General features: G+C 47.3%; 1 protein-coding gene across 2 annotated transcripts in view; it reads left to right on the top strand.

Annotated features, from left to right (window-relative positions):
- The window catches only part of PDE2A (phosphodiesterase 2A), a 170,488-nt gene that overhangs the window by 116,641 nt on the left and 34,617 nt on the right, over positions 1 to 19,230 (top strand). For both annotated transcript variants that reach the window (XM_020989647.2, XM_020989648.2), the window contains exons 5-6: positions 7,382 to 7,491; positions 8,269 to 8,324. In XM_020989647.2, the coding sequence (XP_020845306.1) occupies positions 7,382 to 7,491; positions 8,269 to 8,324 (166 nt within the window). The remainder of the gene's footprint in view (positions 1 to 7,381; positions 7,492 to 8,268; positions 8,325 to 19,230) is intronic.

The raw sequence follows: 19,230 nt of genomic DNA, 5'->3' as shown, positions 1-19,230 counted from the left end.
TCCCCTCAGAATCATGGTGAACTCCGGCTAGGAAAGGCCTCTGAGAGCTTCTCTGGGGAGCCCTTATCTGAGCAGGAATCCCTCAGCAAGGTCCATAGTCAAGCCTCTTCTTGAAGACCTCAACTGAAGGGGAACTTGACCCTTTTTCATAGTGTCAATTCAATTCAAATCAATTGGAGAGGAAGGAAGGAAGGAAGCACACATTTATTAAGTGCATACTACATGCCAGACCCTGTGGTAAGTGCTTTACAAATATTGGTCCTCACAAGAACCCTGGGAGCTAGGTGTTATTGTTGCCCCTCATTTTACAGATGAGGAAACTGAGACAGAGGTTAGTACTTGCCCAGGTTCATATAGCTGGTAAGGATATGAGGTTGGATTTGAACTCAGGACTCCAGGTCCAGCTCTCTGATAAAGCTGCTTTTACCTTGCGCCTAGAATCATCGTGCCAGGGTTCAAATCCTGCCTCTGATACTTCCTACCTTTGTGACTTTGGGCAAGTTATTTAACTTCCCTAGGTCTCATCATCTCATTTTTAAAAAGAGGGCATTGGACTAGACGGTGTCTGAGGTCCTTTCCAACTCTGGCTCTGTGACCCTATGAAAAATTCAATTCAATTCAAGGAGCAGATGCTATCTGAGGCTCAGGGGATAAAACAAACCTGTGCCTGCCCTCAAGGTGCTTACATTCTTCTCGGAGTGGCCGGGGGGGGAACCACAAATACACATATCACTAAAGCTGCTCAAAGTCAATACAAAATAATTCTTTCACCAGGGGGAGTAACAACTTTGGGGGAGGGAGGAGGAAATCAGGAAAGGCCTCATAGATAAAGGGAATTGTGAAGGGAACAAGGTATCCTGAGTGTGGAGGACATTTCCAGTTGTTGGGTAGTAGTTATATTGAGCTGAAATCTCCTTTCCCTTCCATCTCTAGTTTCTTGGGCTGCCCTCTGGGGTGAAGCAGAATAAGCCTTTAGCTAGCTAGCCCTTCAAATCCATGAGGAGGGCCATCGCCATTGTGACCCCTCCTCCCCCATTTCCTTCTCTAGGCTAATATCCCCAGCTCCTTCAGTGCATCTGTTTATGGCCTGGTTCCTGTTCCTTAGAGAATCTCAGCATTTGAGAGTTGGAAGGGATCTCAGCATCTGTCTCCTCCAACCCAGATGACTCCCCGCCATAACGTATCTTACAAGTGAGCTCGTGTTCCTGTCCTGGTTCTCCTCTGCACTGGCTGCAGTTTGTCAGTACCGTGAGGTCCCAGGACTCACTGGGGCAGCAAACAGCAGAACTCTCCCTTCCTTACTTTTGGAAGCTCTCTATGGCCATCTTCACACAGCCAGAAGAGGGATAGTGTTTTCCGCTCTTCTTTAACACCAGTGACTTATTTTGAGCTTTCAGAATGTGAAAATTTCCAATTTGAAAAAAGGGGCCATCTACTTTCCTGGGGCTTTAAATAAGCCCTTATTTACCCCTTCAGGGGTCTTCTCAGGCTAAAAACTAGAAAATCCCCTACTCCAGAGGAACCTCATTCCTTTTCTGCTGTAGTTAAAGTCTGTTCCTTTTTGTTTATTCTCAGGTGAGACAGGGAGTCCTTAGGGATCTCCAGGCTCTGGATTTCTATGGTCCTCATCCTCTCTTCCACTGATTGTGTGCCCAATGGCTAAACACCCTGGATAAATTATGGGAATAGGCACTTAGGGAAGGGATGTGTCAGCTCAGTGAGGGGTTCTGTGAAGGTGATGGGAGCTCGGTGCTGAGGATGTGGAAGGAACTTGGAGGATGTAGGCTGAGTGAGGGGACTCAGGATCTTTGGAGCATTAGTGAAGATGATGCATTCATTGAGGGGGGTGGATGGGAGCTCATTAAGGACAATGATGGGGTTAGTGATGGGATGGTCATACTCAACAGAAGCTTGAACTGTTCCCTCCCCTGTCCTCTTCCACCCACTTAAACAAATAGTTGTTAAAGGCTGGGAACTCGCATCAAAGATGTGTGTTTTTCTCTCTCCCTTGTCTCCTCCATCTGTCTCTATCTTCGGCTGAGCAGACTCTGACCACTGTGGGGCTGAGAAGAGAATCTCTAGAGTCATGAATCATAAAGGACCAACCCACTCCCTGGGCCAGCTGGCACTGTTAAGGGGAGCAAGGAGACACGAGGCTGGGAGAAGGATGTTGAGTTCATTAGGAAGGAGGATCCAGAGACCATCTGGGGGAGAGAGAAGTGGGTGGCGGATCCAGGTTCAGATGAGAGTAGGAACAAGTATGGGAACCTTGGAGGGAGATGCCTGGAGATGCAAGTGTGGAGCTTAGCAGAGAGAGGTCAGGACTGGAGTTAGCTAGGAGAATTTGGGCAAGACTTTTCCCTTCCCTGGGCCACTTTCCTCTTTCCAAAGGAGCCAGTTGGACTAGACCGGGGGCTTCTTAACCCTTTTTTTATGTCATGGAGTCCTTTGGCAGTCTGGTGAAGTCTGTGGGCCCCTTCTCAGAAAAATATCTTAAATAATTGGAAGAAATGCTACATTTCAGTGAAAATAAAGATGCAATTATTGTTTCCAATTCAAGTTTATGGATTTGCTGAAACCTGCCCTGGGAACCCTGTGTTTAAAAACCTCTGAAATTGATGATCTGGTATTCTGTGTTCTAAGAACAGTCTCAACTCTTTTGTCTGAGTTTGAGCCCAAGATTTGGGGTTCAAGTGAGGATGGAAGATAGGAGGAGTGAATGAGAGAGTCCTCATGGAGACTATATAGAGGGAGGAGAGAAATGGACCTGGAGATGAACCCTGGACCAAAAGGAGGGAAGAAGTAGAGGGGATTCATTAGGGGGGTTGGGAATGGGGAATCCAGTGAGGGGGATGAAGAACTGGGGAGATGTGGGCTTTGGCAGGGTCCGTGAACTTTGTTGTTTAAAAATTGTTCTGATAACTGCACTTCAATATAATTAGTTTCCTTTGTAGTCTATGTATTTTATTTTTACGCATTTAAAAACATGATTCCGAGAAGGGATCCATAGGCTTCCCCAGACTGTCCATGACATAAAAAAGGTTAGAACTCCTGGTGTAGATTGTGGCTGGTAGAGGCCCTGAGAGTGAGCCCTGAGTCATAAGGAGGGAAGAAGGGAGGAGAGCAGGTGGGGTCAGACCTTTACTTAGCAAGGTGTTGGCTTGGCCAGAGGAGAAACCAGACTTTGAGTTCCTTCCCTCTCTCTAGCAATGTAGATTGAACAACGACACCTTGTGGCCTACTAGGGGATTATCCACTCCCCAGATTTTCTACCCTGGGTGGGGTGAGAGCCCCACCCCTCCGGCTTAGTCCAGCCTTGCCCTCCTGAGCCCAAAGTCCAAATCTAGGAAGGATAACTCTGCCCCCCCCCCCTTGTGCCACAGTGTTCCTCCATTCTCCTTGGCTTTTGACATCCAGGGACCACCCACACCAGGGAACTGATCATGACAGAATTTTTTTTTTTTTTGGCAATTGGGATTAAGTGACTTGCCCAGGGTCACACAGCCAGTAAGTGTCAAGTGTTTGGTCTGAGGCCGGATTTGAATTCAGGTCCTCCTGACTTCAGGGCCGGGGCTCTATCCACTGCACCTAGCTGCCCCCGACGACAGAATTCTTAAGCTCTGGACAGATCAAGGGACAGCATGGGGGTGGAGAGAAACCTGCCTTTTTGGTGTGGTCCCAGCCAAGCTGGATAGAGAGAGAGAGATGAGGGGGCAAAGGAATCCAACTGAAGTTGCCTTAGCATTGCTGGATGCCTTTGGCTGCTCATCCTCTCTGGGTAAGCGTCCTTACCCTGGTTGGCCCTACCTCATCCTGGGTTCCCTCCCTCCTCTCTGCCTGACCTTTGCCAGGTACCCCTTTGCCCTCCCTGCCAGGCTCCAGGACCAGCCCCCCTCCTGTTCTCTCCTGGCTTCCATCCCATTCTAGGCAAAGTGATTTCTATAAACCTAATTAAGTGGAGGAGGCCTGGAGGGAGGGGGGGGGCGCCTAGGACAATTAATCATCAGGGAGTGACATTTGGCGAAAGATTGGCTGGGTAATTAAGCAGGAGGTGAGCCAGCAAGCGCTGCAGAGGGAGAGGTAGTGAGAGGATTCAGCAGTTCCCCATCCTCAGCCTGCTTCACTGAGTCCAAATTCCTCAGGCTGGCACCCAAGACACTCCATAATCCTGTTCCTGGCATCCGAGGCCTGCCACACACTTGTCCTTGGCATTCATAGGCCTCTCTGATTTTGGCCCTGGCATTCGAGGCCCTTTGTGATCTTGTCCCTGGCATTCAAAGTTCTCCCTAGTCTTATCTCCATCATTGAAGGCCCTCCATAGTTTTGCCCTTGGCATTTGAAGTTCTAATTTTGCCCTGGCCTCCTCTCCTCCTCTTTCTGTGGCAGTGGCCAGAATAGTCTCCTCAGGACTCCCAGATCACGTCTGACTCATCTCCCCATTTTGCTCGTGAATTTCACACATTGTAGTACTTTTCCTGACTTCAGCATATGTACCTTGAATGATGATGATGGTGACTCCTCTCATTAGAAATACCTTCTGAAAAATGATGGTGTGAGACTGTGGAAAGGGCACTGGGTTTGGAGTCAGGACCTGGTCCCAATACTGATCATGCCAGTGTGTGATCTTGGGCAAGTCACTTGACTCTTATGAACCTCAGTTTCCTCATCTGTCTGGTGAGAAAGTTGGATTAGATGATATCAGAAGTCCTTCTCAGCACTAAATCCATAGATCCTTTGATCTGGCTGTCTGGATCTTGAAGCCCAGCTCAAGCCTCACCTCTTACCAGAATGCCTTCTTGACCAGCCTAGCCCACAGTGAGCTCTGATTGACCTAAAGACCCTTGCCCTAGGTGTTCCAGCCTGACTCACATCAGCTTCCTAGGCCCTCAGCTCTTCTTCCCAGGGCCCATCCAGGAGCCTTTTGCCTTCATTTTCATGGTTTTGTCCTAACAATAATTTTTAAACTTCCCACAACTCCCACAACCCTTTGGATATTACTGGCCTCTAGCCTTGCCTGAGTCTGCACTTACATACCTGACACCCCTAATCTTGACAACCTCCTTCTTCTTTTTGCCACTGCCACAGACCCTTAAAAGCTCCAGGGTGAACTCTGCTCCTCCCTTCCCTTCGCCTTCCTGTTTACACAGGTGCATAGAGCCTTCAACTTGTAGCCTGGAAACCTGGGATTATATCCTGATGCTGACACTAACAAGTCATTTAACTTGTGGCCTCATCTGTTAACTGAGGAGAGGAAAGCTCGTACCAGTGGGCTCACAGGGTGGTTATGACATTGTCTAGGGTTATTCACGAGAGACTGGACCTGAAACTGTGATTTCATTGGACTAGGGAGCTCCCAGGGGAGGAAACTCCCTCTATCGATGTAGGTCACCACCTTCTAGGCAACGTTAGGCTTAAAGAGTTGCCCAGAGCACCGAGGGGATAAATACTTTGCCTAGCATCAGTCACACAGCCAGTATGTGTCAGACAGGGGACGTAAACCCAGGTCTTCTTGGCTCCAAATGTCTCCATCCTCTATAAAGAGGCTACTTATTCACATGGGAACAGTGAGCTAATAATGCTGCCTGTAGTACGTAGAATCTCCGGGCTGCGAGGCCCCTTGGAGGCTGCCTCCACCAGCTGTGTCTGAGCAGGGAGCCTCCACATCTAATGTAATCGTGTGGTTGTCTGGCCTCTGCATAAAGTCCTACAGTGAAGAGGAGCCCGCTACCTCCAGGGGGTGGGCCCTTCCATCTAGGGGCAGAGCTAATTGTTAGGAAACAGAGGTTATACAGATTCAGAAATAATTCATCAGGGGAAGGTCATTAGACATGTGGATACAAGAAATTTGTTACGAGATAGAATAGCTTAGAAATGAAATGCCAGACTGACTTCCAGGACTTAGTCACTAAGCTTTTCTGTTGAACTACAGTGCCTGGAGGGCAGGGCCTGGGCATACTGTCTTTGAAGACTGTGAGCTGCTTGAGGGCAGGGCCTGGGTCAGCTCCCCTCAAAGCCCTGAACACAGGACCTGGCACTTAGCAGGTGGCAGGAAATGTTAGTTGAACTGGATGAATAATTAATTGAAAGAACTGTTTTTAATTGAATCCAGAAGCTAGTTCTGCCTCAGGATTGCTGTGTGACCTTCAGAAAAGGGCTGTCTCTTTCTGTGTCCTAGTTTCTTTGGATATACCCCAGGAAGTGTGCTCTCAACATTGTTTTTGAGCCCCCAAAGAGAGGTTTGAGGACCTCAGAGTGACCCCTGGGCTGGTAAATTCTGCCACAGGCTTTGAGACCTTGGACAAGTCTCCTCTCTGCCTCGGTTCCTCCAGTTACAAAAATGTAGATAATAAGACACTACCTATGTCACAAGGTTGTTGCAAAGAGAGCACTTTGCAAAGCTTAAGTAGCGAACGTTATGAAGCACCTGCTATGTACCAGCCTCGGTGCCAGCTCAGTCTTTGTAAATATTATCTCCTTTGATCTTCACAACAGTCTTGGGAGTTGTTAGTGTGGTTATTCTGCACCCACTCTCCATTCTCCAGGCTCTCTTGGGCCCATTGATGGATTATCCACATTTCTCACTTTTGTTCCTCCTACTGTACAGCTTTCTTCTCCTTTTCCCTGATTAGAGGCTGAGTAGGGAGAGGAGAGAGAAGTCTAATGCACAATGAAAGGGATGAGTCTAAAGGAACATCGGGTATTTGGAAAGGGAGCATGGATTGTCCATTTCCACTGGTCTGTTCAGAGCAGGTGCACTGAGGCAGCTAGGCAGCACCATGGATAGAGCAATGAACATGAAGTTAGGAAGACTTGAGTTCAAATTCTGTTTTAGACACTTAGTAGCTGTATTACCCTGGGCAGGGCATTTCATTTCTCTCTGCCTCAGTTTTCTCATCTGTAAAAGAGAAGTAATAATAGCACTTACCTTACACGGCTGTTGTGGGGAATAAGATAATATATGCAAAATACTTTGAGGTCCTTAAAAGTAGCGAGGTGGCACAATGGATAGAAAGAAGCTAGATTTTGAATCAAGAAGTTCCGAGTTCAAATCATGATTCAGATACTTACTAGCTGTGATCCTGGGCAAGGTGCTTAACCTCTATGTGCCTCAGTTTCCTCATCTGTAAAATGAGGGTAATTATCATATCTACCTCCCAGGGTTATGGTGAGGATCAAATGTGATAACATATGTAAAGTACTTTGCTTTACATATACAAATATACTTAACATTTATAACATATGTCACCCTAGCCCTAAACACATGTGATATAAATGCTAGCTATTATTAGAAAAGAGGGGAGACAATTGGGGGGCAGCATCCCTGGTTAATTGTGTGCCTGCAGGCTAGAGTTCAGCTGATGGGGTCTTGCTTTTGTCTCAGAGATGCCGTCCAGGCCTGGGAGCGGCTGAGCTGCAGTGGGCTGGGCCCCTCAGACTTGCCAGAGAAAGCATTGACGGGGCTCACTGCCCCACTGGCTGCTGACAGACAAGGTAATACCCAGGCCCAAGATGGGCTGGCGGGGGTGGCACGGGAGCTTTGTCTCTGTCTCTGTCCTAGTTGTCTGTCTCCTTGTCTGTCTTCCTCTCTGGCCTTGTCCATGTCTGCCTCTGTTCCTGTCTCTATTTGCTCCATCTCTCTCTCTCTCTCTCACCTCCCAGTTATTCCCTTTATTTTAAAATTTTCTTTCTTCTGAATATCTTAGAAGAGTAAGTCAGAATCCTGGCTTCTTGCTTCTTATCTGTGTGTGCTCCAGACATGTCATTTCCCTAATCTGGGCTTCAGTTTCTTCATCTGCAAAATGGGTATACTCATGCTTGCACTGCCTACTTCACAGGGCCCTTGTGAGGATAGCACTTTATAAACCACGAAGCACTATAGGAACAGATGCTCCGTTTTAGTGTCTGTATATGTTTTCCCCTGTGGTTCCATGGCTCTGCTTCTTTCTTCTTTGATGACTGTCTCCTCTGGCACAGGATTACTTGGTCTGTGTTTGTGTTTATGTCTGTCTGTCTGTCTGTCTGTCTGTCTGTCTGTCTGTCTCTCTCTCTCTCTCTCTCTCTCTCTCTCTCTCTCTCTCTCTCTCTCTCTCTCTCTCTCTCTCTCTCTCTCTCCTGCGTGTGATTCCTGGTACCAAATCACATATTTGATTGGTGTGTCTTTATCTCACCCTTTCCCTTGTGTTCTACCTCTTGTGTCTGCCTGTTTCGGTTTTTTTTTTTTTTGGTGATTTCCTTCTCACTGTCCTCTCTCTGCCCTTCCCCTCCCAGTGCTGGTAGTCCCATTGGTGGACAAGGAAGCTGGAGGTGTTGTGGCCACCGTCCTGGTAAGAGCTGGGGGCTGAGGGCTGGGGAATGGGGATAGGGCTGGTGTAAGGGGTCCATGATCACTCCGTAATTTTCTGAGTGGGGCCAATGTAGATACCTTGAGTCCATCCCCTCTCCATTTCACATTATCCCTTGGGTTGGGGAATTGGAGGGGAGTATCTCTGTTTGTGTGAGGTTATGGAATATTCTAACCCTTGATCAAATTCTTGCCTCTGGATTATCTAAGTCATCACCGTCTCTCATCCTCCATGCCTCTCCCTTTCCCCTCATCTTCTATGGGGCCATACCAGATACACTGTCCTTCATTATAGCTTCAGCCCTCATGCAATTCAGTTGAACAAAGATTTATTAATTGCCTTTTATTTACAAGGCGCTGGGCTAGGCAGTGAGGGTCCAAAGACAAAAAAGACCCGGCACCTGTCCCAAAGAACTCCAAAGTCTATACAGTCTGTTCAGATAAAGCATGATGTTTGGTTGTTTGGGAAGGAAGAAAGCACTAGCACCTTGGGGGGTCATGGAGGCCTCAAGAGAAAGAAATAACTTCTTATCTTGGCCTTGAAGGAAGATAAGGGTTATGAAATTGAAGGTGCAGAGAAGGTATGCTCCAGGCATGGTAAGTAGGATGGGAAATGAATGCTTAGAATGGGGAGATGGGATCTGAGGCTCTAGCTAAGTTGTCCAGTTTGGTTGAGAAGTAGAGACTGTGAAGGGATATGATGTGAACTAAAGCTAGAAAGATAGGCTAGAAGCAGATTGTGGAAGGCCTTGAAAGACAGGTTAAGGAGTTGGGGTAATAGGGAGCCATTGAAGGCTTCTGAGCAGGAGAATGGTAGACCTAGAGCCGTTCCTTAGAAGGACTGTTTTGGCAGTTGTGCGGAGGATGGATTGGAGGAGAGAGCCACTGGAAGCAGGGAGAACATTGAGGATGCTATTACAATGGTCCAGGCAAGATGATGGCCTTTCATGGTGGCTATGTGTGTATAGAGAAGAAAAAAAGAGAGAATGGCTTCAAGAGATTTTGTCGTGGTAGAATTGACAGGCTCTTTTAGTTCATTGGGTAGGGGTGGGAGTAAAGGAGAGGGAAGAGGCAAGGATGGTTCTGAGATTATGAACCTGGGGGACTGAAAAGATGGCAGTCACTTCAATAGAAATGGGAACATTTGGAGGAGGGATAGATGTGTGAGGTGGCAATGATGAGTCCGGTTCTAGACATGTTGAACTTGAGAGAGACACCAGTTCTCCAATGGCTCTGTGAGGATGCTGTCCCTCATCATGCAGGGGTCAGAGCCTTTCCATGACTCTCTGTCTTGTGTGACTCTTGTCCACAGCCTCTCATAGGTTCAAGTTTGAGATAGGGATGGGAAATCCCTGTGGAGCTGCCAACAGCCAGTCAGTGGGTGATGGTGGATTGCTGTTGAGGAGGAGAGGCAGACAAAGAGAGATAGAGTCAGAGGGTCAGAGAGACAGGGACAGAGGGAGAGAGGGAGATGGAAGAAGAGAGGGAGGGAGGGAGGGGAGAGAGAGAGAGAGGGAGGGAGGGAGGAGAGAGAGAGAGAGAGGGAGGGAGGAGGAGAGAGAGAGAGGGAGGAGAGAGAGAGAGAGAGAGAGAGAGAGAGAGAGAGAGAGAGAGAGAGAGAGAGAGAGAGAGACAGAGAGAGAATAGGGTAGACAGATAAATCTGGAAGGCCATCTGTCTAGTTGGCTTTTCACTGAGTCACCTCGTCCAACCTTCTCATTTTACAAATGAAGGTCCCAGGAGTCTAAGTAACATCCCCAAGACCACCCAGATGGTATCATAGGCAGGATTCAAACCTGAATCCTGTGACCCCAGAGCCAGGGTTCTTGCTGTTGTACCATGCCAGCTGATCTTATCCTCTAAAGTTTGCCAGCTGCCTTACATACATTCTCTTGTTTGACCTTTGGGACAACCTTGTGAATTCAGTGGTGCAGGTATTCTCATCCCCAATGGCAGAGAAGGAAGCTGGGGAGTAGAGAGGATAAGACACTGTCTTATGGTCCCATGGTTACTTCACAGACCACTGGCCATATAACTAATAAGGATCAGAGTTGGCATTGGAACCCAGGTCTCACAGGCTCCCCATTAGACCACACTGACTACTAGTGATGGTGATAATTGGACTTGTGGGATCAGATGAGATCACTGAAGGAGAGAATGTGGAGAGGGAGAGGAGAGGACTTGGGAATCACAGGATCCTAGCTGAGCTGGAAGGGACCTCACGGGTCATCTAGTTCCCTTCCTCATTTTGTAGATGAGAAAACCAAAGCCCAGGGGGGAAGTTGGGACTTTCCCAAAGTCCCTTAGCTTGGATGTATCAGAGGCAAGTCTCGAACCCAGGTTCTCTGAATCTAGAGTCAATGCTCTTTCCATTGTGTCCCCCAAGGATGTCCCTGGAGGGCACACTCTCTGGGGGGACATCATTTGAGAAGAGAACCTTGGGGGACACTCGCTCTTGGGGAGCAGGAGAGAGAAAATGATCCAACAAAGGAGCCTGGGAAGGAGCAGTAAAACAGGGAGGAAGAGGAGGAAGGCCAGGAGAGGACAGTGTCAGAAGAGCTAAGGGAGGAGAGAGTCAGTATGCAGGAGAGGGGGTGGCTGGCGCGGTCAGAACTTGCAGAGGGATCAGGGGAGATGAGGGCAGAGAATAATCCACTCCATTTGGCAGGCAAGAGCATTACACATCTTTGAGAGGAGAGTCTTAATGAAGTGGTGGGGTCGAGAGCCAGATTGTAAAAGGGCTGAGAAGCGAGCGGGCGGTAAAGCAGTGGATGCAGTGAATGTAGCCTGTTCTTTCTAGGACTTTGGCAGTGAAAGCAAAGAAATAGAACACTAGCTGAAAGGGGTGGTTGGGCCGAGGGAAGACTTTGTTTTTTAAAGAATGAGGCAGACCTGAGCACGTTTGTAAGCTGCAGGGAAGGCGCCAGGAGACAGGAAGAAGTAGAAGAGGAGAGAGGGAATGATTAATGGGGTGAACTCCCGGGGGAGACAGGATGGGAGGGGGATCAAGGACACAAGCTGAAAGGTTTGTCTTATCAAGGAGGAGGAGGCCTGGCTTTTCCTCAGACTCTGGAGGAGAGACAGGAGAAGCAAAGATATAGGAGGGTTATGAGGTAAGGGACAGGGGAGAAGGGCTCAGAGACTGGGAATTGGGAAGCCCTACCACAGGGAGGAGTGAGCCTTGTTGGAGGGATGAGGGCCTCATTGTAGGGCTCATTGTATCAACTTTGAAACCCAAGACATACACGGAGGGGTAGCGAGACAGAGAGAGAGACACAGAGAGAGAGACACACACACACACACACACACAGAGAAAGAGAGAGAGAGAAAGAGAGAGACAGAGACAGAGACAGAGACACACACACACAGACAGACACAGAGAGAGAGAGGCAGAGACAGACAGAGATAGAGAGAGACACACCACACAGAGACAGAGACAGACAGAGACAGACAGAGAGACAGACAAATTGACCTCCACAGGACACAAGAAGACAAAGATATATTACATAGAGACAGGGAGATGGATGATGGCGGCTTTGGCATTCTCTGGCCAGCATAATGCTGAGGGAAGGAGTAAGGCACTGTGTGGTTTAACAACAACAAGCATTTATTAAGTGTTTAGGAGGAGGAAAGCTTGCTGGAGGTGAAGCTCACGGTGAGGCATGAGCCAGGCTTGTAGAGAAGGAAGATTAAGACGACGTGGGGATGAGGAAGGGCATCTTATGGCAGCAGGAGGAGGGAAAGTAGCCAGAATGAGGGTATGTATTAGGGAATCACTGAACCATAGACTCATAGACTCCTTGCAGCATCCCAAAGGGATACAAGGCCAATCAGAGATAGACAGCTGGAAGGGTAAAGGTAAGGAAATAATAGACTCATAGAGTATCAGAGCTGGAAAGGGCCTTAGAATGTAGAACATAAGATCTAGGAGGCTTTAGAGCCCAGAATGTCAGAACTGGGAGGGCCTTAGAACCTCGGATGTCAGAGCTGGAAGGGGCCTTAGAACACAATGTCAGAGCTGAGAGGACCTTAGAACCCAGAATGTCAGAGCTGGAAGGGGCCTTAGAATACAAAATGTCAGAGCTGAAAGGGGTCTTAGAACCTAGAATGTCAGATCTGGAAGGGGCCTTAGAACACAGAATGTTAGAAGTAGAAGGTATCTTAGAGACCACTGAATTCAGCACTTTCATTTTTACATAGTGGGAAACTCAGGTCTGAAGAGTGCTACGGATTTGCCCAGGGCCTCACATCAAGTTAGCAGCATAGTTAGGACTAGAAGCTGGGGGTCCTGACTCTCGGCCATGGGTCAGGTCTATCAATCTGAAGAATCACCCCAACTTGTCCCTCTCCCCACTTCATCAAGAAGTACCTAGATCAGGTTCAGGATTTCCAGTCCCTGCCCTCATCCACCATGGGCAGAGTCTGAATGGGGGTGGATTGCTTAGATCTTCTCCTTTGCCAGGTCCTCTGAGCTGTCATCCTCAGCTCATTAAAAGGGAATTAAAGTGATTCAAAGACATCTGACCTTTCAAACAGCTGACTTCTGGGAGAGAGGGGAGGGGAAGAGAACCAGAGGGGGCCCCTGTTTGTGGGGAGTTGATCAATGACCCCTGCCTTCAGGTAGCCCATGATCTAAGAGACTAGATATGGCACCTTCCCTTAGGGAACCCTCAGTCTGAGGGGGGAGACATAGCTCTATCCCCAGGGAGCTCCCTCTCCCCAGCACCCAAAGGCTCTCTTGCTCTCCAGGGAATGTGCCTCTTGTTCACACTGACTTCCCACCATCTGCTCCCCTCCCCGATTCTCTTCCTCCAGATTGTCAGACGGCCTCCTGTCTGCAGAGGAACTTGGGTTAGTGGATTTGGGATATGTCATGCCTGTAAAATATGTCCCTGGCCCTGCTTCCTCTGGCTGGGGAAGATGAGTAATGATGGGATGGGGTGGAGAAGGAGAAGACAGGCAAGATAAGAGGTGCCCTTCCTGGTCCCCTCTTTAGGAATCTATGGAAAGGGGGCAGGGGAATTTCAAATATAGTTTAATGTATGGTGTGTGACATTCCTGCCATACTTGGGCAATGACTTTGTTTAGGATTCTGTAAGACTATCCTAGTACAAAGGGAGCAGACACATTCTGTGTAGCCCCCAGAAAAAAGGGGGATGTTCACATGAAGGCACATTTCTGTTCAATATGAAGAAAAAGCTTACCAGCAATAAGGACTGTAGCACCATGGAAGGGGCTGCATCAGTAGAGAGTGAACTCTTTGTCCCCAGAAAGCATAGAATCATAGGATTCAGAACTGGAAGGGTCCTTAGGGTCTTAGTTCAAGCCTCTCATTTTTACAAATGAGAAAACTGAGGCTCACAGAGGGGAAATGACTTATCCAAAGTCACATAGCTAGGAAGTAACAGGTCCTTTGACTCTAAATCCAATGCTTCTGATTACACCAGGAGATCCAAGGGTAAATGACCCCTTTGTGGGGGAGTCTATGAAGAGTGCCGTTCTGGGTGGGAATGTGGATCAGATGCCCTTTGAGGCCCCCTCCAGCTCTGAGATCCAGCTTATATCTTGGCCTACCTGCATAGGTGTTTACGTTTGACTGTTTATCTGTGAGCCAATAAGCTTCTGTTCCTCTAAGTAGGTTTTTCTCTGCAAACCCATTTTGGTGTTTGTATTAGCCATGTCACCCTACAGGGCCTGCTCCTTTTATCTCTTCTTCTTTCCCCTTTGTCCTCTGGCCTGGAGGCAGAAGGATTGGTTAGATGACCTCTCAAGGTCCTGTCCAGTCCCAGGACTGAGGGATCCTGTCATTCCTGATATAGCTCAATAAACTGTCCTTCCTCATGCTTTTAACATCTTCTTCAGAGGATCTCCAAGCACTCTACCAACACAGACATGACCAAGAAAAGGCTTCTTACATTTGGGGGATGAGGAGGGTGACACAGAGGGGTAGAGACAGAACAGAAAATGGAAGCCAAATCTGGAGTTCTCTTGGATTCTTGAAAACTCTTGGAATGAGTGTTATAAAAGATGGAAGCCAGCCCAGTTGTCTTAGATTTCCATACTAGAATTCTGATGTATTGGCCATTCCATCCTAGATCTCTAGAGGGGAGGGGCCCATTTTGTTCTGGTATCCTTCGATAAAAACCATTGCCTTCCTACACCCCGGACCCTGTTTCCTATTAGAGGCGGGTAGCATGGAGGACTTTCCATACTAGAACCCTGGGAGTTTTTCTCCTCTATATCCCCGCCAGAGAGATTCGTAGCTTGTTTTCAAATGCTGCTATATCTGGCATTCTAGAATCCAGAGACAGCATTTTCCCCAGCCCCCTGCCCTTCTTTCCTTCTCAGGCCACTCTTCTAACCCCTTCCTGGGCTCAATTAACCTTTTCTGTGGGAAAGATATTATCCTGTGGTTTAACCTAGCTGTGTGTACCTGGAATGAGCAGCTGTGACTCATTCCAAAGGTAAATGGAAGATGTCTTTGGATTATCTGGAGGCTTGGGGGATTTAAAAACCTTTTCTGGTAAGCAGATAGAACTCCTAGGATGTCAGAGCTGGAAGGAATCTAGTCTAGATAGTCTTATCTAGCTTCTCCCTTTTACAGATGAAGCCCAGAGAGCTTCAGTCATTTGTCCAAGGTCACACAAGCAGTAAAAGCTAAAGGCAGGATTTGAACCCAGAGCATAGAGGAGGTGATTATATTCTTGATCACTTTAGAAAACTCTCTTTGTAGGTCTGTGCAGGAGAGAGTTACCCACCCTCTCCTCTCTTCTTGCCAACAGGTTTTCTTTCTTTCCTTTGGCACTTACTGCTAAGCCTCATCGATGGGAGCTGTCTAAAAATGGAATTGGTTGCCTTGAAGGGTAGTGAATTCCTTCAGTCAGTCATACAATTGATTAATCAGCAAGCATTTATTAAGTATTTACTATGTGCCAGGCCTCTCTAAGCAGAGTCCAGACGACCATTTGTTGGCAATATTGTAGAGAGGGAATTCCTGTTCAGGAATGGATTGGTTAGATGCCTTCTGGTAAAGTTCTTCTTAACTCTGAGATTCTGTGATTCTGGGGCCCAGATAATGACCTTGCAGCACTGGCTGCTCCAGCTCATGGGGCCAGCATCCTCTAGCTGTGTGACTTTTCTCACTAGCATAGAATGACAGAGGCCAAGAAAGGCCCAGATGGGTGGAGAAGAGCCAGGTTGTCAGCTCAGCCCCTGGTGACCTGGGGACTTTTGACTACTGGGGACTGAACCCGATAGATTGTCAAAGGCCTTTTGGAAACTGAGTTCTATGTTCATAAGGATTGGGGTGTGGCAGCCAGTATGAGGCCTGGATCTACCACGTGTGTGACCAGGAGTCCCTCTCCTTCTCAGGTCCTCAGTTTTTTCCTCTGTAAAGTAAAGGAGATAATCTCTAAGGCCCTTCTACACTCTTAACATTCTTTCTTTGTTCAAAGGTAATATAGTCAATTTGACATAGTGAAAGGAGCTCTAGGTTTTCAATGAGAGGATCTGGGTCTGAATCCTGGCTTTGCTATGAGGAGACTGACAAGATGATTTTTGTGGTCCCTTCCAGATCTCATCCCTAGACCCTTGATCTTGGTAGCTCCAAGGTCCTGTCATTTCCCAGCTTTATTTCATTAATCCTTTGACTCTGCTTTTAGGCCATCTCTCTGGTGTCCCTTGGCTGTGAAACTTGTACTGTTTTGTTGAGCTAATTCAATTGGCCCCAAAGTTCCGTGGTCTGGACCAGGGAGAGGCAGGAGGAGGGGAGGGCTGTGCTCAGCTCAGAGTGGCTGCCTCCAGTGGGATGGGCCCCAGGCCCTCTGGATACAGGAATTCCCCTTGAATGCTGCTGTTCTGAACGTCAGAGAGTGCTTGGCTTCTCAGCTCTGCAGGAGGGTCTGTTCCCATTAATTTGAGCTGGGGAGCATGTGAATGCATTCAAACGTGTGTTTGTATCCCAGGATCAGTAAAAGTGTGGAAATGTGTGTGTCTATGTGCTTTTATGTATGATTTAGTGCTTGAGTGTGAAGATGTGTGAGGGTGGGGATGTATTTGGGGATGTGTGTGTGTGTGTACATGCACGTGTACATGCACATGTACATGCACGCTGGTGTCCTCTAATGTGTTTGAGGACTTGTGTGAGCATGAGAATGCAGTTGTATGTGTATGTGTTTGTGTGTACTTCTGAGTGTGTATATGTGAGTGTACATAGGAGAATGTCTGTATAAATGAGTTTTTCTGTGTATACTTATGTGTGTATATGTGCATTCATATGAGGCATCCTAATGTAAATGCACACTCACTCACAAGTTCTCACAGAAAAGCTCCCTGCTTGTTCCCAAACCTTGTTGCCATGTGCACTCCCCACCCCCTCCTTGTTTCATAGCTCTCCTTCATTTGTTGTTTTCACCCACTTGAATGTAAGCTCCTTGGGTGTATAGAATCTCTTGTTTGCTTGTGTTTGTACCCCTGTGATTAGCACAGCACCTGACATGTAGTAAGACCTTAATAAATGCATTGTTGTTCACTCGTTTTTTCAGAAACTCACATATGCAGACATGTACTCTCACACACATTCACATATGGCCTTTATGCATATTAGGGGTGTGTGTGTGCATGTGTGTGAGCAGGTCTGGGAATGATTGTGTATTTGCTTCTCAATGTGTTTGTATGAATATGTTTGTGTGTACCCAAGGTATGTATAAATGTTGGTTTGCATGAATCTGTGTATGCACCTAAGTATGTGTGTGTGTGTATATACAGTCGGGGCTTGTGTGTGAATGGCTGCATGGACACTCATCAGTGTTTCTCCATGTGTCTGCTTGTGACTCTGTTTGTAAATCTGTGAGTGGCTGGCTATTGTCACACAGATACCAAAGGCTGTGGGGCATTGGAATGTGAGCTCATTGTGAGTAGCGATTGTTTTATTCTTTGCACTTGCATCTGCAGGGCTTGGTACACAGTAGGTGCTTAATAAGAAACCTGTCAATTGATTGATTGATTGGGCCAAGACTTTGGTCCCTAAGTTGGCCCCACTTTATCGCTTCACCTTTTCTAGGCTTGTTCCTTTTGCCCTGGCTAGGAGATCTGGTACCAGAGAGGAGGCCTAGAGCTGAGCAAAGAAGAGAAGAGAAGATCTTAGCTGGAACGAGCCCAGCACTGTATTTAAATCACATGCAGATGAGACTGTGGTATCACCACAATCCCTGGTCCAGCCACCTGCTCCTGGAGGAGTCACAGATGGTGCCCACCAAGAGGCCATCTCTATCCCCTCCCCACCCACTAACCATCCCTGGGGCAAGGGAGGGGAGGGTGAGGAGGAAAGGGAAAGCTTTCCTTCACTGCTCCTCCCAAGTCCAGGCCTTAACTCCCATCACTCCACAGTGACTATGGCAGCCTCTTTCTCAGCATCTCCCCCTCCATCTTTCTGTATTCCAGACCAAAGTCATCTTCCTCTGGTCACCTCTGACCGGATCCCTTTCCTGAACAGGAGGAGCCTGCTGTGGCTTGTTTTGGAAGAGGGTTCATACTCTTCAGCATTTGAGGCTCTCCACAGTCTGGCCCTATCCTCTCTAGTATCCTCTCTTCCTGCATCCCTTGTAGACAATCAGACTAGCCTCTTCATACCAGGCCCATTCCCATCTTGATGCTTTTGTTCAAGCTGTCTCTCTACCATGAATGCCCCCCTCCATCCCTTCTTGAGTCATTTCATTCTTTAAGACCTAGTTCAAATCTCACTTCCTCCAGGATGCCATCCTTGACCACTCCAGGCCATAGTTCCTTATCTGAATCCTTCTACACCTCAGTCAAAAACCATTATGTTTACAGAGTACAGATCCCTGTGTTTAGCAGTGGTGATAGGGACTCTAAGATGAAGTAAGCCATAAGCCCTGTCCTCAGACACACTGGATCCAGAGTCACAAATATCTGGGATTTGAACCCAACCGGTAGCCTGGACTAATGTGATATAATGACTTAATACCCGTATCACCTTGAGTAAGTCCCTTCTTTCTTGGCCTGAGTTTTCTCCTCTACAGAATGAGACAGGTTATCTCTAAGGCAGAGTTTCTTAACCTGGGGTCCATGAATCTGCTTTGAAAATATGTTGATAACTGTAATTCAATATAATTTGTTTCCTTTGTAAATCTTGTGTATTTTATTTTATGAATTTGAAGACATTATTCTAAGGATGGGTCTGTGGGCTTCATCAGATTGCCCAAGAGGTCTGGGGCAGAAAAAAGGTTAAGAACTCCTGTTCTGAGGTCTCCTGTGGCCCAGCTCTCAGAGAAGCAGTAGAAATCACAGTACATCTGGAGTCAGGAGAGACCCAGGTTCGAATCTGGACCCTGACATTCTGTGACCATGGGTGGGCCATTTCGTTTTTCTGAGCCTCAGTTTCCTTATCTTTAAAACAGAGAATAAAAATCTATTTTTAAAAAGATATGTAAAATATGCATGTAGTGCCCATCTCCTCAATGCTGGATGGCTTCAAATTATGGGCTGCTACAGTTTTGGAAGATCTGAAATTGAAGATCACCCAGGAGGCAATGAAAGGGGACATGGTGGCTATGAGTGGGCTGTGACCAGGGGCGTGCTCCAGAACTGCAGGCTATCTTTTTAAAGTTTAATATATATTATTTTCATTTTCTCCATCACTTTCTTAAATCTTTACAATCAACAAAACAATAAATCAAGCCCAGATTGGTAATGTCTGCCGATTTCTGAGGTGTAAAATGCTCACACTGAAAGTTTAGTGGTTGGCTCTTAAGAGCAAGTACAAGCTGGCTTCTGAATATCCCTGGCTGTAACACGTTACACTGGAGGGATTTGGAATCATAGTAAAGGATGACCTCAAAGAAATGTATGAGTCAGAAGATGGCCTGGTC

Source organism: Phascolarctos cinereus, unplaced genomic scaffold (assembly GCF_003287225.1).
Source record: "Phascolarctos cinereus isolate Bilbo 61053 unplaced genomic scaffold, phaCin_HiC Scaffold_726;HRSCAF=1367, whole genome shotgun sequence".
Lineage (NCBI taxonomy): Eukaryota > Metazoa > Chordata > Mammalia > Diprotodontia > Phascolarctidae > Phascolarctos > Phascolarctos cinereus.
The sequence above is the reverse complement of the archived record's forward strand: the minus strand, read 5'-3'. Positions and strand labels throughout refer to the sequence as shown.